The sequence below is a fragment of the Trachinotus anak genome, unplaced genomic scaffold (genome assembly GCF_046630095.1).
Source record: "Trachinotus anak isolate AG129_WGS33_773 ecotype Australia unplaced genomic scaffold, CSIRO_AGI_Tana_v1 ptg000004l, whole genome shotgun sequence".
Taxonomy (NCBI): Eukaryota; Metazoa; Chordata; class Actinopteri; order Carangiformes; family Carangidae; genus Trachinotus; species Trachinotus anak.
The window spans coordinates 17,930,068-17,949,836 of NW_027273855.1; the positions used below are offsets into that span (position 1 = coordinate 17,930,068).

General features: G+C 40.9%; 1 protein-coding gene across 2 annotated transcripts; it reads right to left on the bottom strand.

Annotated features, from left to right (window-relative positions):
- Positions 1 to 345: 345 nt before the first annotated feature.
- Positions 346 to 17,787, bottom strand: LOC139620715 (sodium- and chloride-dependent taurine transporter-like). 2 transcript variants are annotated; one of them, XM_071476519.1, is made up of 14 exons: positions 17,633 to 17,787; positions 12,978 to 13,207; positions 12,754 to 12,888; positions 10,693 to 10,927; positions 9,889 to 10,021; positions 9,054 to 9,188; positions 8,253 to 8,356; positions 7,981 to 8,105; positions 6,361 to 6,473; positions 5,094 to 5,231; positions 4,562 to 4,664; positions 3,093 to 3,193; positions 2,778 to 2,948; positions 346 to 2,111 (listed from the first exon to the last, which is right to left on the bottom strand). In XM_071476519.1, the coding sequence occupies exons 2-14, from the start codon at positions 13,204 to 13,206 to the stop codon at positions 1,956 to 1,958; spliced, it is 1,878 nt and encodes a 625-aa protein (XP_071332620.1). In that variant the 5' UTR covers position 13,207; positions 17,633 to 17,787; the 3' UTR covers positions 346 to 1,955. The 2 variants fall into 2 exon arrangements, with proteins under 2 accessions (XP_071332620.1, XP_071332618.1); XM_071476517.1 differs by lacking the exon at positions 17,633 to 17,787 and adding an exon at positions 15,223 to 15,529.
- Positions 17,788 to 19,769: the final 1,982 nt, after the last annotated feature.

Genomic DNA, 19,769 nt, shown 5'->3' on the forward strand with positions numbered 1-19,769 from the left:
CATGGTATGAATCAGGTACTCAATAGTTTCCACTGGTACTTAAATGTAAGTACAGTGGAAGACCACAAGTCTGCAAAACTGACAGTGTAAAGTTTGCAGTAGAACGTATTTCACAGTTACAATATGCTACACAACACCATCCCTAACCTCAGTGCTAAAATATATAGTTATGTTAACACCTCTGTTAACAGTCTCAACAAAACAGGTCATTAAAGGCATCATAAAAGTTGATGCTATGGCAAGACAATAGTATTGAATTTTATTACTGCATCACCGTACAGATGTAATTATATATAAATGCCTCAGAGATATTTAAAGAAGAAAATAATTATCAACACACATAAATCCAAAGAAAAAGATGTTTATTTGTAATCTCTATAGAATGATGCAATGTGCATCTCAATGGGGACAACTGTGAGACGAAAGTACTTTGGTACACTTGAATTTCCAAGTAGCACGAGATTTTTATGGACAAAGCAGCACAGTACTGTAACTCCTGCACATGCTTCAACATAACAATTCCTTCTGACTTTTAACTGTACGAGTTGTTTGAATTTTGTCGATGCTTTTTGAATGAGCAGAGAATGCCATTGCTTCAATGAATATTGCACACTGAAAAATGTAATCCAGGCTCACAATGTAATCAATATTTAGAAAAGAAATTGCTGAGTTTTCAGTAAAATAATTAATCAGTGATGATGTTCACATGATGTACAGTATAAAATTGTTACAAAAAGGCATATGTGATTTACAAACAATTAAAATACTACATACAAATGTCTAAAGTGAACATTATAAACTAGAGTCCAGTGGTAGTTCTGCTACTGAAATGAGCACAATGGAGAGAGCTGTCAGGGTGTGTAGAAAAAAAGAGTACTGTTTTTACTTTAAGTGATGTTCTCACAGGTCCGACTACTAATTATGAATCAGAATAGTTAACATCAGATTTTTACTCTTCACTGTCTTAGCATGGAGACAACTAGATACTGTATATCAAAGTTTACAATATCAAAAAGTTAGAAGCTAAAAATATTTCCTCCTGAAACGTGTTGCAAATGTAACTGCAATACCCTGCAACAATAAAAACAAATACTACAATAAAGGTGAAACGACATATAAAGTGCAAAGAGAGGTTTCAATAAATGCACTGGGACTGACTATGGTAGTCACACAGGCAGTGTACAAATACTCTAAAAATGCCACTTCCCATTTCTCCTTTCTTCCTCTTCCTTAACTGTTTTTTCTTCTTCACTGTTTTTGAGGATGTATCTTCTTATCAATGCATTTCTCACCGTATTTGGCCAAGGCCTTGTTGAGCTTGTTACTTTCAGGATGTCAAGCTAAACTAACTCTATACAATGCATTTTGCCACTTAAGATATTATGGATATGTACTCTGAGAGACGTGGGTGGCTCACTTCCGCCGCTAGCGGAGGTACATTCACTTTCACTGCGGGATATAAAACAACAAAAATAGATTAGAAGTTATCTTAGTCAACGTGACTTCCACAATCATGTGAGGGTGTTTAGATGTTTTCTACCTTTTGCATGGTTAATTACTTGTTTAGAATTTATTAATTTAATTGAGAATTTCATCTTTTCTTCTATTATGCCAAAAAAAAAAAAAAAAAGCAAATTCCTCATCTCTCCAGGAATCAACAGAAAGGTAGTAAACAATGAACATGTTCTATCTCAAAATACTGCCTAAACTGAGATCAGTGCCAACTACAGCAACAACAATTGTAACATCAACAATATATAGTAAAAAATGAAGAAAAAAAAATTACAAGAGAAAAAAAAAATTACAACAATAATATATAACTCTCTTCATAGAAATCAAACCAGAGTATCTCTAACGTGAATATACTGGACAATGTAAACCTACCATTATCAAAGTTAGCAAATATGATAATAACACAGAAAGCACATCAATCTTATTCCTCTCACAGAGAGCGCTCACATCATTGTTTCTACAATGGTGTGGGTGGGCTTGATCAAGCCATTGTTCCCGTTTGGGTCCAGGGGCTGTGTCAGCTCACTGCCCTTCAAGTTGTACTCTTTCGGGCGAGAGCTCACGCCTGACTTCGCCGGGGCTGCCACCGCTTTGATCCTCTGCGGGAAGGAGATGAGCGATTAGACTAATGATCATCAGTAGCTGAGGCAGTTTAGGGCTCAAAGCGACAGTTATCACATTTAAAATGGCATACTTCAGAATTCAACATGTATTACATCTGTTTTTGTGAACATGTTACATGATTGAAGTCATGATAATTTGAAACTGAGCAACATATTTCAGGATATCATGTCTGTAATCAACAGCAGATTATCTTAGCTTAGCATAAAAACTGGAAGCAGGGGGGAACAGCTAGCCTGGTTGCAGCTACTGTAAAGACCGGCGGGTTACATTTGTTGTCTAATAATTACAATGTTGCACTTAACTGTGTTCTCTTTGTTTGTAGTAAGTGATTTTTTATGATTGGGACAGAGCCAGGCTAGCTGTTTCTCTCTGTTTCAGGTCTTTACAGGTCTTTATGCTAAGCTAAGGTAATCATCTCTTGGCGCTAGCCTTCTATTAAGTGTAAAGACATGAGGTTCAAGGTTCAAGGTAATCTTTGTTATCCATGAGGGGTAATTTGTTGCACAGCCAGCAGTAAATAATTGTAGTAAATGTGAGTGGTATTGCTCGTCTTATCTTACTCTCGACAAGAAAACAAATAAGCGTATTGAGCAAAATGCCAAGTACTCCTTTAAAAGCACTGAAGGGTTGTGTCAGCTCACCTCGATCAGGGGTCCCTCAGACTGTAAGATCTTGATGACCATCACCATTGGGATGCAGATCATGGAGGACAGGGCCAAAAACCAGCCCAGACCGATGGCCCAGTCAGGGTACTCATACACCTTGTTATAGGTCAAGGGCTTGTACTTCACCAGGGAGAAGACAAAGCAGCCCTAGAAAATAAACACATGCTGCTTTTTGTACAAGTCGTACGCCTCCCTGTGACCTTGAAAGTTCAGCTATCAACATTTGTCACATGTCATCAGCAACAGTATCTCCCAACCCTCCGACACAATAAAATGACTCTGATCTCTCACCATGCAGAGGACAGGAGTGATTATGGTCCAGCTCCATTTCATCCATGCGTTTGGTCTGTAGCCAATCATATCCTCAACTCCGTCATAGAAATTATCAACTCCTACCCAACACAAAGAGAATAAAGAATTACACGAGTGCTTCCTTATTTGTTAGTCAGAGGAATGATTATTGTAGGATAAGTTATCGTCAGTCTCTTTGGTACACATGTTATTGTTTTCTGTTGGAGAATGACCTTCATATCCAACACTGGAAACTAGCACGTTTATGAGCCCTTTATCGCTGTTGTCTGCCATAAACTGCAGCACATATTTCCACTAGGCCACGTACCATATGCTGTTTACTGCAGTCTTGGCTTTGTCAGTTAAAACTAGCTTACTGGGTCATTATTTATGGTTCCTCTGTGTTGATTGTAGTGAACTGTGTGTTTTATTGCATTGTTTAGTGGGGTGTGTTTTCTGTACTTTACATGTATCTGATGCTGTTATCATGCTCCTTTGTACATGTTATCCGTATGTTGTTTCATGCAGTTTTTAGTTTCTTTTAACATCTGGTCAGGGACGACAGACGAAAGTTAGCCTGCTAGGCTACCTGTGGCTCATTTACCGCTGATTGATCAACTAAAACTAAACTAAAGTTAACTAGCTAGCAGTTAAGTCCTTTGTCATTTGGACACTGGGTCTGTGACTTTTTATAGCCAACCAGCATTTTAAGTAAAAGACAATAAAAAGCATTCTTAGTTATCATTTATCATGAGCTCAACACTTAAAAAACTCATTAGGACAGTGTGGGTGTGGTTTGAGCAGTTGATTGACAGTGGCCTAGAAACAATGGCAAATACACCTACAACTGATATACCCACATTTCAAACCAGTGAGAAAAGCAGAGACCGACCAAAATACATGAATCTGTCATGTAAGATATCCAAAACTATTCTATCTTTGGAAGAAAATCCTGTTCATTCGTAAGACCCTGTGTCATCTGTGTGATTCAACCACAGAGGAATGATCACTGACGATAAGCAGACAATATTTGGAATAGCAGGGCCTTTATATGTGTATAATAGATACAGTGGTTGCTGAATGATGTCAGATGATCGATTTATAGTAATTAAAAGAACCTGATGGCTTCACGCAGACTAATTTATAACAGAGAGATGCATTGATTTCATTCAAATTAGGTTTTTCTCATTAGGTTGAATATTCTTCCTTCATTAATAATGGTAGGGTTTAATCTGGTGGGTGGGAACCGCAGCTAGCCAATCACAATCTAGTAAACCCCCCCACCCTCCACACCACACCCCTGCATGCAGTTTAACTTATTTAGTACTGATGTGGAAAGGACCACAAGGGCACCTTTGTTTACCACCACAGAGATCATTTGTGCCTTTTTTTCCCAACTCTTCAGGATCATTACTTTGAAAAACGACACATACTACAGAAACCTATCACACGGAGTTGTTTCCACTTACCATAAACCCAGGCTACAGCAATGCATTCAAAGAATGCAACCCACAAAAGGCACACACCACTGGCTGCATAGTAGTCAAAGAGTTGAAACACATACATCCCACCCTAAAAAAAAGAAAAGGCAGAAAACTGGATTAATTATCTCTCTGGTGTGTGTGTGGAAAGAAAGAGAGTCATAGAGGGAGGCATTAAAGCAGAGTTGGGGTGTTGAAAGCAGTACACAAGAATGCTGGCACTCTACCAATAGAGGCAGAGTTCAACAGGTGCCGAGACGTCATTGAAGAACAGTTAACTGCTAAACGGAAAACAGCATTCCAGCTTGTTCCATTCAGACACACAGGATGTGAGTGGCGAATGTGGTAGGAAGCCATATTTGGTTGTAACAATGCAGCAGCCAACAGGCAAGTGGAAAGTCTGTGGCGTTATCTCTGCTGCTGATCCGAATGCACCGAGTCTCTTTTCCTTTTCTAAACAGGATGAGCGGCAGAAGTGAGAGCGCAGAGGCCCGATGAATGAGACTGTCGGTGAACTTACTTTCGTTACCATGGCGAGTCCCAGGAGATAGCTCATGAAACACATCACAGCTATAAAGATCTCTCGTCGGTAACCCTTCCTGAGGAGAGATGGATACAGATCCACTATAGAGGTGATCTGTCCTTCCACTTCAACAAACTGTGGGGACAAAAGCAACTATTAAGTTCTCAGAGAAAAACAAAAACAAAAAAAACAATCAGTGTCTCTTCCTGTGTGCATGCTGCTCTTTTTTTCCCCCTCTGCAAACCAGTGATTAGAGAATGAGAGCTGTCTTTGTTGGGCAGTAATGGGAATTTAAACAAGGCTTCTCTGCAACACTGGCTTGTTGCTACTAAGACACAACAGAAACAAAACAACGGTGAAAACACTGTCTCTGTCTCCCTGTCTGCGACTCCCTCTTGCTCCCTTTTTTCTTTTTATTGTGTCGCCTCATGAGCGATATAATGTCATAACAGATTGATTAAGAAAATCAAATTACAGTGTCTTAATGCACCAAGGGCATGCTCCTTTGTTGTATGGAAACCAAACAAAAACCCCTTACATAACAGTGGCATGTGTGTGTGAGCGATGTTTAACAATATATGGCATTCAGGGCTACAAATCTGCATGAAATTTATGGTCGTAAAAAATGCCCCCACCCACCCACACACGCACGCACGCACGCACACACACACTGTCACTGGCCACACTTGCACAACTATTTACATGTGCTCAAATTTAGAGTATTGGCCAGTTCTCACAGTTTGCTGAGATGCGTTGCCAGCCATGTGCAGGACTGAGTTAGCACAAGAGTAGAATTACACTTAGAGGCAGGAAATGTGATATAGCTGGAGAATCCCTCCAGTGTACACTTCTGCTTTGTCTACTTAGATTATCTTTTCTTAATCAAAGCTCTGCCTCCTATCAATGCTAGGCAAGCTATCACGATGACTTCTTCTAACCAAATGTCTGTCAATTTCTAAAACCTTGATTTGCAGCATTACAGAGCATTTAAGGGGCTATAATCCTCACACAGTGCAACACAGTCAAGTGTGGTAGTAAAATGCCATTGTGGGAACAGACTGCATTACTTGTCTGTCAGTTAACTGATACCTTGGAGACATGAAATATGGATCAGAGAAGACACAAATGTCTTTTACACATTGGGGGTGGCAGGAGCCAACTAACCCGGGGGACCTGGGAGGTGTCAGTGTGAAATTAATGGGCACTCCACCAAACAACTATTCTGTACAAGGCTTGACAGCAGAGTCATGGTGAGAGTACTGACCTGGCTGTCGAGGCCCAGAAGCAGCAGCATGATAAAGAAGAGGACGGCCCAGAGCGTTGGCAGCGGCATCATGGACACAGCTTTAGGGTAGGCGATGAAGGCCAAACCGGGACCTGTAAGGAGAACAGAGTGGGGATGGGGACAAGGGGCAGAGGACAGAATTAACATTTCTATCTGATTTCAGCTTGGACGACATACTGTAAGCGGATCGGAAAAAATCATGTAAAGACTGAGCTAGAGAAGCTGAGGGAGGTCTGACACTTACAATAATTCACAGGAAATATGATCTAATTTGGCCGACAGTTAAAAGACGTGATAAATTTAACTTTGACTGGAGTGTTGATTCTTTGGTTACAGGGTTTTCTCATGCTGCAGGTGTCCTGCGTGTTTGTTTACTTGCAGGACAAATAACAACATCTACAGCATAACCAGACCACTGGTTCTGCGCATACAGAAATAAAGCAGCTTTACATTTTGTATATTGTTTTGTACATATCACAGTTACATTCCTTTTCCTACTCTACCCCACTGGTCTATTATTCTTTCTGTACATTAGGTCATCTTTGTATATCTCTCAATGCACTTTTGCTACTGTTCACACCGTCTTGTAAGGTGCTAACCTGTATTTTGTTCTACTGTGCAATAACAATTAAGTGGAATCTAATCTTATCTAGATAAAGCAGATGAACCAATTCCAACAGGATACAATAAGAGCATGAGACACAAAGCCAATGATCATAACAATTGAACAGCTGTGAAAAAAAATGAAGAAAGAAATATGTTTGAATTTAGGAATTTCGGTTTTGTGTTTTCATATATGATGGAATATGTATGTACATTCAGTGTGTGTCTTTGTCCATCACAGAATAACTGTCACTGTCATACAATTGTAGTTTGCTTTCACATGATCATTTTCAAGATGCAGTCTTAAAGATAGCAAGAGTTTAAGTTTAACTGAACAGAGCGAGCATGCTGAAAGAAGATGCATCTCCTTCAAAGTCCACATAGAGTATAAAGGAAGGCAGAAACAGAACCGGTGGCGCCCACCTCGCTCAGGAGATCCACGGCTTGTTAACAGAACTGGGCTTACAGTGCAGTGTAGAAATATCACTTCAAGGTGCCAGTGCACATACAGTAGAGTACATACAGAAGGGTGCCAATCTTCTTACCAATGTCTCCTGGTCAAAAAGATGCTAAAAAGCTACTAAATTGGATGAGCAGGTTGGATGTGGCACATGAGGACACCTGGTGCCATTGAGCACCTGTAATAGTGATGATGGCCCAGTACAGGAGCTCTGCAACATCGCAGTTCATTGTGTAGTTAAAGCACACAGCACTTCAGATTACATCCCCAATGCGATGTAATCTGTCCCCAAAAAGGTGGAACATACTGTATTTCACACTGAAGTTACAATTCTGTTTCTTTGAAGCTTTAATTCAAGGAGTGTGCAATTGCCGATACCTCTACATTTCAGCATCATCGTTTCCGAGACTTAAAACTACTTTCATTTTTTTTTTCCATCATTTATATTTTACTGCTACGTGTCCAATTGCCTTTTTTTTTTTTTTTTTGGCAACAGCGCCCACCATCACTGCTGCTATCACCTTGGACCCTCGTACCTGACTCTGCCACATCGGCAATGTCCACCCCTTGTTCTTGTGCCATGAAGCCCAGGACGGAAAATATTGCGAAGCCAGACACAAAACTGGTACCGCTGTTGAGGCCTCCCAGCAGCAAACAGTCCCTATGTCACACATATGTCATGGAGGTTGTTAATGAACACAGGTGGAACCGAAGTTCCCATTTTTTTTTTTTTTTTCACGCAACCGTCTCTGACACGAGTTGCTGTCACTACCACAGTCCCACTCCCCCCAGGAGAAACACAACTCACCTGTAGCAGTTGTATTTGTATTTGTTGTAGCTCCCCAATGACGTCATGGCTCCCAGGCAAATGGCATAGGAGAAGAAAATCTGAGTTCCTGCATCGATCCACACCTGAGGAGAAAGAGGAAGAGGTGCTCTGATTTTTACATTTTCACAGAGGTTTCCAGATGAGATAACATCAGCCTGTTAGGATGTGTGTTTTGGAAATTTTATCATCAGCTCCTGACTGTCAGCTTATCAGAAGTACAAGTGATATTTCTTGGTATATATCTCCCTCAACCAGTCAGGTTACAGTTAGAAACCATGTCTGTCCAGATAATATATGTAGTGAAAGCTTTGACATAATTTTACAGTGGTATCAAGTGTATTTTATCATAAGTGATCTAGACCTTTGACCTTTTACAAACAAAATCTAATCAGTTCATCACACACAGTTCATCATACACTACAGTAATTTAACTAGATTCTGAGAGTTGGATGGGAAGACTGCTTTCGCTCTCTTGTCCATATGGTACAACATGGAGATGGTAGGTGCAATTTTTGTTGTTTTTAAACAGAGCCACACTGTTTTCCAATCTTAATGCCAAGCTAAGCTAAAAGGCTACAAGCTGTAGCTTCATATTTAAGACCGGAGTTGCATAAATCTTCCCATCTAACTCTCAGCAAGAAAACAAATAAATGTATTTTCCAAAATGTCCAACTATTCCTTTAATACCTGCAGACAGATATGATAATGTCTAAGATACGAGGGGGGAGTAAGCATCGGGGGCTGTAACAGTGAAAACAGGTGAAGAGTTTTCGACCATACCTCTGGATCCTGTAGGCGAGTCAGGTCGGGGTAAAGGTAAAATTTGATCCCTTCAGATGCCCCAGGCAGGGTCACACCACGAACCAACAGCACAATCAGCATCACAAAGGGAAAAGTGGCTGTTATGTACACCACCTAGACAAGACAAAGGAATTATTAGCCAAAATACTAAACAACAGTTATAGACATATGACTCATCAACCTTGAGATATATTGGAATAAACACTACTTCTCTTTTAATCTCTCATCTCTTACTCATATTTTTTCCAACTGCCGGACAAAAGGAACACTGTTCTTGTTATGCCCTGATCTGTGAACAGTGAAGCGGACTGCACACAGAAGTCATGATGGGGGTTTGAGATGGCGTGCATGCCCAGTAAAGCATGAAGCAGTCACAAACGCTGAATACACTGCTATCTGGTTAAACATTACGGGTGATCCTTTTAAAGCAACACTTTCACAGCAATGGACCCTGTGTTAAATATGGAACTAATCCCACAAATAGTTCTTAATAGGGTTAATCATTTTCCTCACACAGTTCCTCCTGTTGGCTCAGGCCCAGATTCAGTCCCTCTAGCAGAAACAGAGAGGGGGAGAGAGCTAAGGAGTGGCAGTCAACTCTTTACAGCCGACAGAATGTCTGGCCAAGAAGTAGCTTTCAGGACAGCACAGAGGCTTGTGTCTCTAAATCAACTAAATCAACCTTGTTTCCAAGCCTGAGGGTTTTCTCTGAGCAACAGTGTTTTGTCACTAACTTGTTGGGGTAAAGAGTAAAGGCCAAACAGCCTCCAGGCAACACAATAACTACAGGATGTGTATACGCCTCAGCACTCACTTTCCCAGTGGACTTGACTCCTTTCCAGATGCAGAAGAAGCAGATAACCCATACTGCTAGGAGACACAGGGCCAGGTCCCACTTCAGGGGCCCTATGTCTTCGATCCCAGAGGAGATGCTCAGGACATTGCGTCTGTAGGGGATACAGAGGCAAAGGTTAATGGCAGTTTGTGGGACTTGAACCAGTAGAAGTTATCCTGCAGATTTTCAAACACACCCAAGGAGGCAGGTCATGGGACAACGGCAGACCATGACAACAACAGACTAATTAAGGGGGTAATAAACGTGGAACTCAAACAGTAACGTGAACTGGCCTTTCATTGCTGTTATGCTGCTTGTCCAGAGTCTGAGTGCGCTACAGTAAAATGTTGAGAAGATTTATTTGGAAAAGCTTTGAAGCCAGAGCCTTTAAGTGTCTGATGCTGCATAAACACTTCTAATTTAGTGCCATTTGTTGTGAAGAATTGTCATCAAATTCAAACACGCAACTACGCAAATAAGCATGAAAACCACTGTGGTTTTCCAGGTGGTATTTCAGTTTAGTTTGACAACTAAAGTCAAACTTTGAGCTGCATGGAACATATAAAAGTTGAAGTGCAAAGACAGTTTATAATAAACTGGGAGAGAACTAAAAGCACTAATACTAAAAGTACACTGGCTTTCGCAGGAATTGTGCTTGTACAAACACGCTTAAGCAAACAAGATAAAAAAGGTAGTGTTACTTTAGTGTATTCGTGTGTGCACGTGTGTGTGTGTGTGCGTGCGTGCGTGCATCGATTAGGCATGCTGTCAGTGAATACTCACTCCCAGAACTCAGTGACGGGGGAGGTAAAGTTGGTAACATTGGCTGCCAGCCAAAGGGTCTTGTTCTTGCGGACTGTGTCCTCCACACAGTGCTCTGTGTTCCACGGCTGCTTGCATTTTGCCCAGGGCAGCTCCGGCTGAAAGCACTGAAACAGGTAGTAGAGACCCCAGGCCAAGATCACGATGTAGTAGACGTTCAGTAGAGATACGATCACGATAGAGGCGTAGCCAATACCTGGGGACAAGAAAGCGAGAGGGAAGATTGCAACATCAGCTCAAGATATCAGCCATTATGATTTCTAACCTTTTAAATACAACACATTTTACAAATAAGCCTTCTCTTGTGTGATGCCTCTGTTTTCACCTGCAACAGCAGATTTTTGTTTACCAGTTGGTGGCAGCAAAAACAAGCAGTGAACACACCTCTTAGGTTGATATGATAACGTGTTAGCATACAGTAGCCTGTTTACACATCCAACACCTTTTGATGTACATGTAGACATATGATCCATATTGATTAACAGCAGCTGACTCTCTAGTGCGTGTCAGTAAAGTGTGACGTCACTGTTGGGTGTGGTTGTAGGTGCAGTAGAGCCCACTCGATGGTGTCAAATTACTCTTTAAAGGAGAACAATTAAACTGCTTAAGTGAGATGAGGAATTGCTGCAACGTAAAAAGGAGGCTATTACAACTAATTCTTAATCAACCCCCCCAGCTTGTCTCTACTGTTGTAATGTCCTTAGTGTTGTTTGCTATTTTTAGATGACTTTGCCACGAACCTGGACACAGAAATCCCCGGTTCTCCTTCACTGCTTCAGAGTATTTTTAAACTCATCATCTCTGTCACCCCCACCTCCTCATTCCCACATACCACATGCAAACTGATAGACAACTCAGTGCTCTGACAGGTGTGTGTGTGTGTGTGTGTAGTCTACAGCGTGTGTTGAGTCATGCATTCACTGTGTGATTAAAAACATGTGAAGGAGGAACAGGAGGAACAATGAGGAGATTTGTGATTGGCCAGTTTTGCAGCCACTTGTGGACTCTGTTTGCTGTGCCAGACACCGCACCAGATGGACAGACAGCAGCTTCAGTGTTCCTCGAATAGCGGAGGCTGTCGGCAGCTGCTAGAGATCGGATGCCGCAACAGTTTCCTCTCTTTTCATGTGACGTTACTCGCGTGAACATGAGTAAGGGCGTCGCGGCAGCTGCCGAGGGAGCGGTGCTTCAGTGCTTGTCCACAGCTGTCACTCAAAGGTAGGGGGGCTGCACCAAACAGCAATGAGAGGCCCTTGGCTTGTCTTAGAGTATCAGTAACTCATGGTGATCTCAAGTCTAGAGGCCGGTGAGCGAGCCCCACCCTGACAACACTGTCACCAAGGACATAAAATATTTATAATATCCTGTAAGCTTAAAGAACACAAGTGGAACCACACTGCAGATCCATGTCAACAAAGATGATCATGGTATTTTCATGCAGACCTGCTGCATGAGACTGTACCCATTGCTAGGCAACTTGAATTTATTTTATTTATTTATTTATTTATTTTTGCTGTTTCCATGGCAACCAAGAACTCATCAATCCATTATTCTTTATGTTTTGGAGTTTGTATTTCTAGGATTTGTATATTTATGTTTATGTAAATGTGTGTGCATGTATGTAAAGGTGCCACCTCAGGGTCACCGTGGTACTAGAGTATACTAATATTATTGATCCTCCATGGTTTTCCATGTTCACTGCTCTCAACATTCAGCTCCTGCTTCACTTTGCTGTTTAATGTAGTTTACACAACACAAACCAGCCTAATGAAGTAAGACTTTTACACTAGGAGGAGGGGTGGGGGGGGGGTTGTTGTTGTTGATGGCCTCAGCACAACATAATGTCTGAATAATGAATATTGAACTGAAAGAGGAAGAAAATCAGGGCAGAGTCCTCGTTCGGACAAATGAAGCTTTTACTCAGCATTAAATATTAAATGATCTTGTCAGGGGAGATGCTGTGATGCAGAATCTTTATCTTTATGTCTGTGTGTTAGTACATGTCTTTGTGTTTTGACCCACCAGTGAAGATGGGGCAGAGCTTGGCCCAGCAGGTGATCCCTCCCTCAGAGGTGTACTGGCCCAGTGCAACCTCCAGGAAGAACACAGGCAGGCCACCCCCGAACAGGAAGATGAAGTAAGGGATGAGAAACGCACCTGGAAGATGGACACAGGAATCAACTCTTCTTGCTACAATCATCTCAACATGTTTTGACTTTGGTATCTGTTGTATTCGTTCTGCCTACCTCCACCATTTTTATAACAAAGGTAAGGGAACCGCCAGACATTTCCTAATCCGACAAAGCCTCCGGCCACAGACAGGACAAAGTCGAGCTTACTCGCCCACTTCTCCCTCTGAGGGACCTTGCCTTCGGCCTCGTCCTCGGGCCGCGTGCCTGGGCTCTTCCCTGGTGAAGGTTTCAGGGTGTCCTTGTGAAAGTCCTTCAGGCATTGGAGCTTCTCTTTCTGTGCCATGCTGCGGACGGCAAAAAGGAAAAGGACACATTGATGGAGAGAGGCAGAGACAAAGAGAGAAAGAGAGACAGAGGTGAGAGGGATAAGACACAGATAGAGAGGAGCATTAGGGAGCTAATGCCGTCTCCTGATTGCGTTACAGCGTGCTGTGTGAGTACATGATATACAGTACTATGCTGCTAATCTTGCTAATCTGAACGACTGAAGCATGGAGGTCATTTAGACGGGAGAAATGTTGGGGGAGCTGATTTACACTGAAACATGGAGCAAAATCAAATTAGAAAATGAAAAATAAATGTAAACATATGTATAAGGCCTTGGTATTCTCCCAAACAGGGAGAGTATGTATAAAAGTAAAAACTTCATACTGCAAATTTTTCAACTAAAGAACCCAAGGTGCAAGAAAATCACCTGGGGACAGCATCTGCATATTCACATTTGTTTTTTTTTTTTATTAGCTATTCCTGTTTTCCAACTTTACTGTGTGTCTCAGGGTGGATCTCTTAGCTCCGAGCAGGGCACATTGTCACTGAAGGAAAAGGAAGGGAATGTTACACGCCTTTAAGACCACGCCTGAACCTGAAGGAAAGTTTCGCTTTTAGCTTTCTCTTCTGCTACCGTATTAGCAACGAGTCAGACCACTGTAATCCAAATTTAGACAGGAAGATATCCCACTGCATTCCCAAAGCCCTGGCTGCTCTTAAGACGATACAACAGCTTAAGTTCGCAAAGTGTTTACACTGTAAACCATCTTTCCAAGAAAGACAGGATTTGTTTTTACAGACCAAGGTGTCCTATTTCCCTACATGAGCCAAAGACGGGAGAAGAAACCCTAGAGCAGGATATAAGTATGTAAGACATGTCAAGACTGAATGTGGTTTAATCTCCCAGTTGGCATACAATTCAGAACAAAAGAGGAACAATGAGAAAGCTATAATTAATTGCACATTGTGATATTATCTGTAATGCTAGCAGGAGAAGTTTCCTCTTTTTTTAAGAGAAGAAACAGTCGGAGCAACCTCAGATACTTCCCGTTAACTCTTGAGGGCCACAAAATAAATTCAGATGCCGATATAAAAGAACAGTTTGTACAGAAAAGTGTCAAGCCCCCAAAATATTAACCTGAGTTTTGTCTTTGTAGAAAACAAAGTGTACAACTACACTACTAACAAGTCGAAGATTAAAAAAAAAAAAAAAAAAAAAAGGGCAGTAATAACGACCTAAGAATAAATAACAATCATCACAGTGATAATAGCAGCGGTCGCCTCTCAGGAATGGGCATTTCTGCCAACAACTAGATGAAGAAGACGGCTCTGAAACCTCTCACATTCCTACTGGGAACTATGTGTCTCCTCACTTAATCAACGCTTGAACAACAACTCCTCAATCCCCCTGTGTGCACACAGCGTCCCATCATTTTCTAGGATTTCTCTCTTCCTGTTATGCATGACAAGTCAACTTGAACCACTTTCCATTCTCAAACCTCCTCCTTACATAACTGGATCAGTTCTTGCCCATTCTGTTTCTCATCCTGTCTCTCTCTCTCTCTCTCTCTCTCTCTCTCTCTCTCTCTTTATCCCCTCTCTCTCTCTCTTCTACTCTTGTCTGCTCAGCGTATGCTTTCACCTGGCTGCGTGTTGTTCGGAGGCTGCCTGCCCTTCAGATAAGATTTAAGGCAAACTGTCCTTGAGATATAACCCAGACATACTTCACCAGAAATTCCTTAACCTTATTAAAAGAAAAAAAAAAAAAAAAAAAAAATATCGGCACATGAGTTATGCTAAAACCCTCGTTGATGTTCAATTGGAATCACTGGCTCTTTCTTCTTCACAACAATAAAATCTATTTGTAGCTCTTTCTCTATTTATTTAACCTTTAAACACACATAGCATGTCCCACTACATCAACTGAAGCACTCATCTGCTTTTGATTTGACAATTTTTATGCAGAACAAACTTCACCAAACACATGCAAATGCTGAAAAATCAAGTCTCCAAAGCAATTCAGAAAACTTACATTTCCTTCATGGCTGCGACTATGTATAGAGTTCCTGTCTCTCAGCTGTCACCATTCCTCTGTACTGAATGCCTTTATGCCGACACGGGTCACAAGAAGTGGAGCTGACAGCAGGGCCCGCCCCCATGGCTAAAGACAATTAAATCCAAAGTGGAGATTGGACACAGCCTCGCTGTGACAGACAACTCAGGTACCAACGTGGGAGACTGTAAATTTCCACTTCCCACTACTCCCTGCCCACAAACATACACACAGCCAAGTGGTGGGGATGAGCGTGTGTCACACAAGCACACAACACTCCTTATTCATGTTAGAGACACAGAGAACAAGTCAGTGGAAGAGAAAGGCTGGGCTGGTCCAATACTGGGGGTTGGTCTTGAATTATGATCTGGTACAAATGGATGGGCTTAAGGCAGAATAGAGATTGTACTGCCTTTTCTTTTTTTAGCACACACTTAAACAGCACTAAAATATGAAGCATGGTTTCATAACAAGGCCCTCATAACATTACCACGCCACTTCCAAGCATCTTTGTGTGAAAACTATTTTTATTCATGACTATGCTGTGATAATTTGTGGTATGCGGGACACTGTGAATCCCTGTCCTCCGTTCTCTTGTGACATGTGGTTTGTTATCTGGGAAATGTAAACCAGTACAGTATCAGCTTATAACAATGCCTAATAAGGTAATATGTCTCCTCTGCTTGTCTATGGTTCGTTTAGACACCATTCAATACTCCGAACGATCACAATGGCCCGACAAAGTCTGGCATTCAAGAGTCAATTAAAAACCAATACATTCCTCTGCAGGATTTAGATAGTGAAATGGGGACAAGGATCATCCGATGACAAGCAGCACACATACACAAACACGTGCACACACACACAAACACACACCTTTCACACCCCTTAGCTCTGCACTAGGCCATATTTTGGTTGCTCTGTGTACTGTTTTGGTTATGTAACTTTTAACCGACACAGCAGGAGATAGAAAGAAAGCAAAAGATCGAACCGTTCCCTTTAATAAAATGGAACCCCTTGTGTTTGTTTGCTTATAACATAGACAGCTCACAGAAACCCTCTGAACTCTGTGTGTTTGGTTATTGTTGAACAAAGCCGACATTATACTGTCAGGCCGGATCTATAATTTTGCAAATTGCAGCTACAGCTACATTATCCACCTTCAAACTACTCTTTTTTTTTTTTTTTTGTATAGGATTTATTGTGTGCCTTGGCTTTAAAATCGATGCTTGCATTGTGATGAATGGATACTGTATGTTGTATCCATTGTCTTTCAGTGCAAGAAAGACAATCAAACATTATTATCTCCTAATTTAGCATAAAAACTATAGATGTCATACGGTTTGAACAAGTTTAAGTTATTAATTGTTAAACTAAGCTTACAGTCTGAATACAATGGATAAACTACAATAGAAAAATATGCCCAAATGTTTCTGTTTTTTTTAATATTATGACCTAATTTTACACAAAAATATTAAACCATGAACTGGGAAAGACATGTTTTCACAATCAATAGAAGGCACAGCTGTGATCTTAATAAGCCCCTCCTTATTTTGCAGGAAACTCCTCCCAGACCCAGTTTAGGAACTTTATTCTCAGATCTAGCAGCTAAAAAAGGTGGAGGTGGACATTAGCTTTTATCCTGCTGAGAGGGCGGATTGGGTTTGTTAAAGGACATACGTCAATCAATCATACACTGTACGGGGCGGAGACAGAGGAAGTAGGTTAAGTATGTGCCAGTAAGCACAAGATATAAGCTAGTAAACGTCTTAGTTCATCAGACCTACTTCAGCAGACTCTCCTCTAACAGACATTCATTCACTCACCCGTTCATCCACCCATTCATTCAGTAGGGTGTAGACAGCAGAGGTGCACTTGGAGCCTGCAAGAAACAATAAACATGTTTTTCCCCCGGACACGTCACTGCGATGCCCGAACGCACCTGAATGCATCGCAGCAGCCCTCCAAAAAATGATCAAACAGAAACAAGGTCTTATCAATTCTAAACACAGGAAACCGGGTTCAAAGGCCAAAGCTGCGTGGTTTTATAACTGAAAGCGTGTTTACCGAAGCTGTTGTTAAAGCGGGGTGAAAACGCAGGATTCCCCTCTCTCTATAGCGGAAGCAACGAGGAAACAATTAGGACGCAGCATCATGTTATCAAGAAAAATAGCAAGTGTAGCCAGTTTATATCGGAGAATAAAATGAATCTGCATGTGTGCAGTTCAACATCAAAACGCTGACAAATGAAATGTCAAAATAAAGTCAAGTAAAAAAAAAAAAAAAAAAAATCAACTACCTTAAAAACACAGTTTAAAAGCTCATATTATAGTTTTCCATCACATCTTATCTTGCAGTTTTAAAATAAACAACATGATCATTTACTGACTTGATATGTAAAGAAGATGCCGGGTTGCCTGTCTTCTCAGTGTTTTTCTAAGCAGCCTGTTGTTCCTTGCTCTTGAGTTAAACAATCGCATCTATTTCTCTGAGATCATCGTTTCTATGAGCTGGTGCGCGTTTAATATCAGTTTGAGTGGAAAATCACCAGCTTCTTCATGCAACAACTTCTTAAAGCGACAGTCGCCCTCAATCCGCCCTTCACCTGATTCTCTCACAGCCCCTCTTGACTGATAATGACCGGCAAAAATCAATGAGCACTCACAGTATGTTCTGAGGGCTTTTTGCGTGTACGCATGCAACGTTTGACGGCGACATGCAAAAGCACAGTGAACATTTCTCACATATGTTCAATGTGAAAGTCTAATACACTGATAAAACTCATTTAAGATATGCCACCATCTTCTGAAAAGGCACAGTTCATAAGGGGTTTATAAGCTGGAATAAACAGATTCATGGTTAATGTTTAATACGTCATTTAGATCAGTTATTGTTAATGAGAACTTTTCTATCTCTTTCATTGATTATGTTTGGCCACCTACCCTTTGTAAAGTGCTGAATGATATATGGGCCAAAATGCATTTATAAACTGCTTAACATTTACAACTGAGCTAATTGCAGGTGACTGACTAAATTTTGCTGATGGCTCATGAGAAATTGAGAAGACCCTTTATTAATGTCATTACTAACATTTATAACCACAAACCTGCTGACTTATTATAAAGTATAAAACCAGAAGCACTTATCAATGGTTAACCAACATTTATAATGACATTATTAATGAATTGAAACACAGGCACATTTTCACAGTGAGGCATCATTGAGGTGTTAAGTATTTTCTGACAAAGTTTAAGGTGGGTGTGGTCGACCTGCTAGGATGAGCACATCAAATTATAAAATGTTAAATTTCCTGTTGCCACAAGGGGGGACAATGAATATAACTGAATATTGGCATGTAGATGTCTTCAGGACAGGACTCTTAAAAACATATAAAGTCTGGGGCAGTTTGGACAATGTGTGCTTGAGTTATAGCAACTTCCTGTTTCATGGCGAAACTTCAAAATTCGCCACAATGCCACAGGCCTTTCAACAGCAACTCAGACATGGGCAAAAACATACTCTCCTTGGTGGAGGTAATTACAGTTTGAAAACCCTGTATAAATGGTGTCTTACTTGAAAGTAGCTGTATTCAATGGATTTATTAATGGTTAGTAAATAATTTACAAATGTTTTATAGATCACTAATAATACATAGATCACTTTGACCTTTCACCATCAGTTCATCTTTGAGTCTAAGTGGAAGTTGGAATGAAATTCTCTTCGGGTGTTCCTGATATATACAGGTCTGCATTTCACTGTCCCTATAAAGCTATGTTGTCCTCCCACTGCTGGACAGTGCTGAAAAAGTTAGCCCGGATGAATTTGCTGACCCCTGCTTTTCATCTATTTTGCATAGTTATAGTGCTGATATTTGCATGTCGCTCAAAGCACTACTATGTCTAAGAATACCCTCACACTGCTGCTAGCATAGCTACAGACTCTTGGTCAAATGGTCTAACCAGTCAAAGTCAGCTTTCACTACCTGGCAGACCAAAAGTTGATCTTAATAACAGTTTATAACATTTATAATCTATGCCAATGGAGCACATGTCTGGAAGACCTGTGCGTGTAGTTCACTGTAGTTCAGTATACTTAATCCAGAGCACCAGCCAAGGCAAACAGATGGTGCAGCCACGTGTTTGTATGTCATGTATTGCAGGTGAAGTTTGTCTATAGGTGAGTCATTCTCTATTGTTAACAGTGACACTCCTGCTTTTACTATGCAGAGAGAATAATTCTTCAAGATCAACTTTAACAATGTTATTGATTCAAAAACAGAAAGTGAAGGCATGTAATGTTGAGACATATCAGACCAAGGGAGCTGTTTTTATATTGAACCAGAAATTAAGCCAAGTATTGTGCAATTTTATGAAGGAAATATTACAGGGAAGAAAAGAATGTTTTTGTTCTTTATTCTTATGCTTTATTCATTTACTTGCATATTTTCTCATTGGCCTCAGAAGCAACAGTTTGTGTCGGTCGCCACTAAGTCCCCTTGAGTTTCAGTGATGGTTTCACCCTGCAGA

Excerpts from the sequence above, each read along its gene's own strand:
- LOC139620715 (XM_071476517.1), bottom strand. Across the intron at positions 8,357-9,053 it reads CTCGCCTACAGGATCCAGAG|GTGTGGATCGATGCAGGAAC; the intron begins GTATGGTCGAAA and ends CTTTCTCCTCAG. Across the intron at positions 2,949-3,092 it reads TCACTCCTGTCCTCTGCATG|GGCTGCTTTGTCTTCTCCCT; the intron begins GTGAGAGATCAG and ends TTTATTTTCTAG.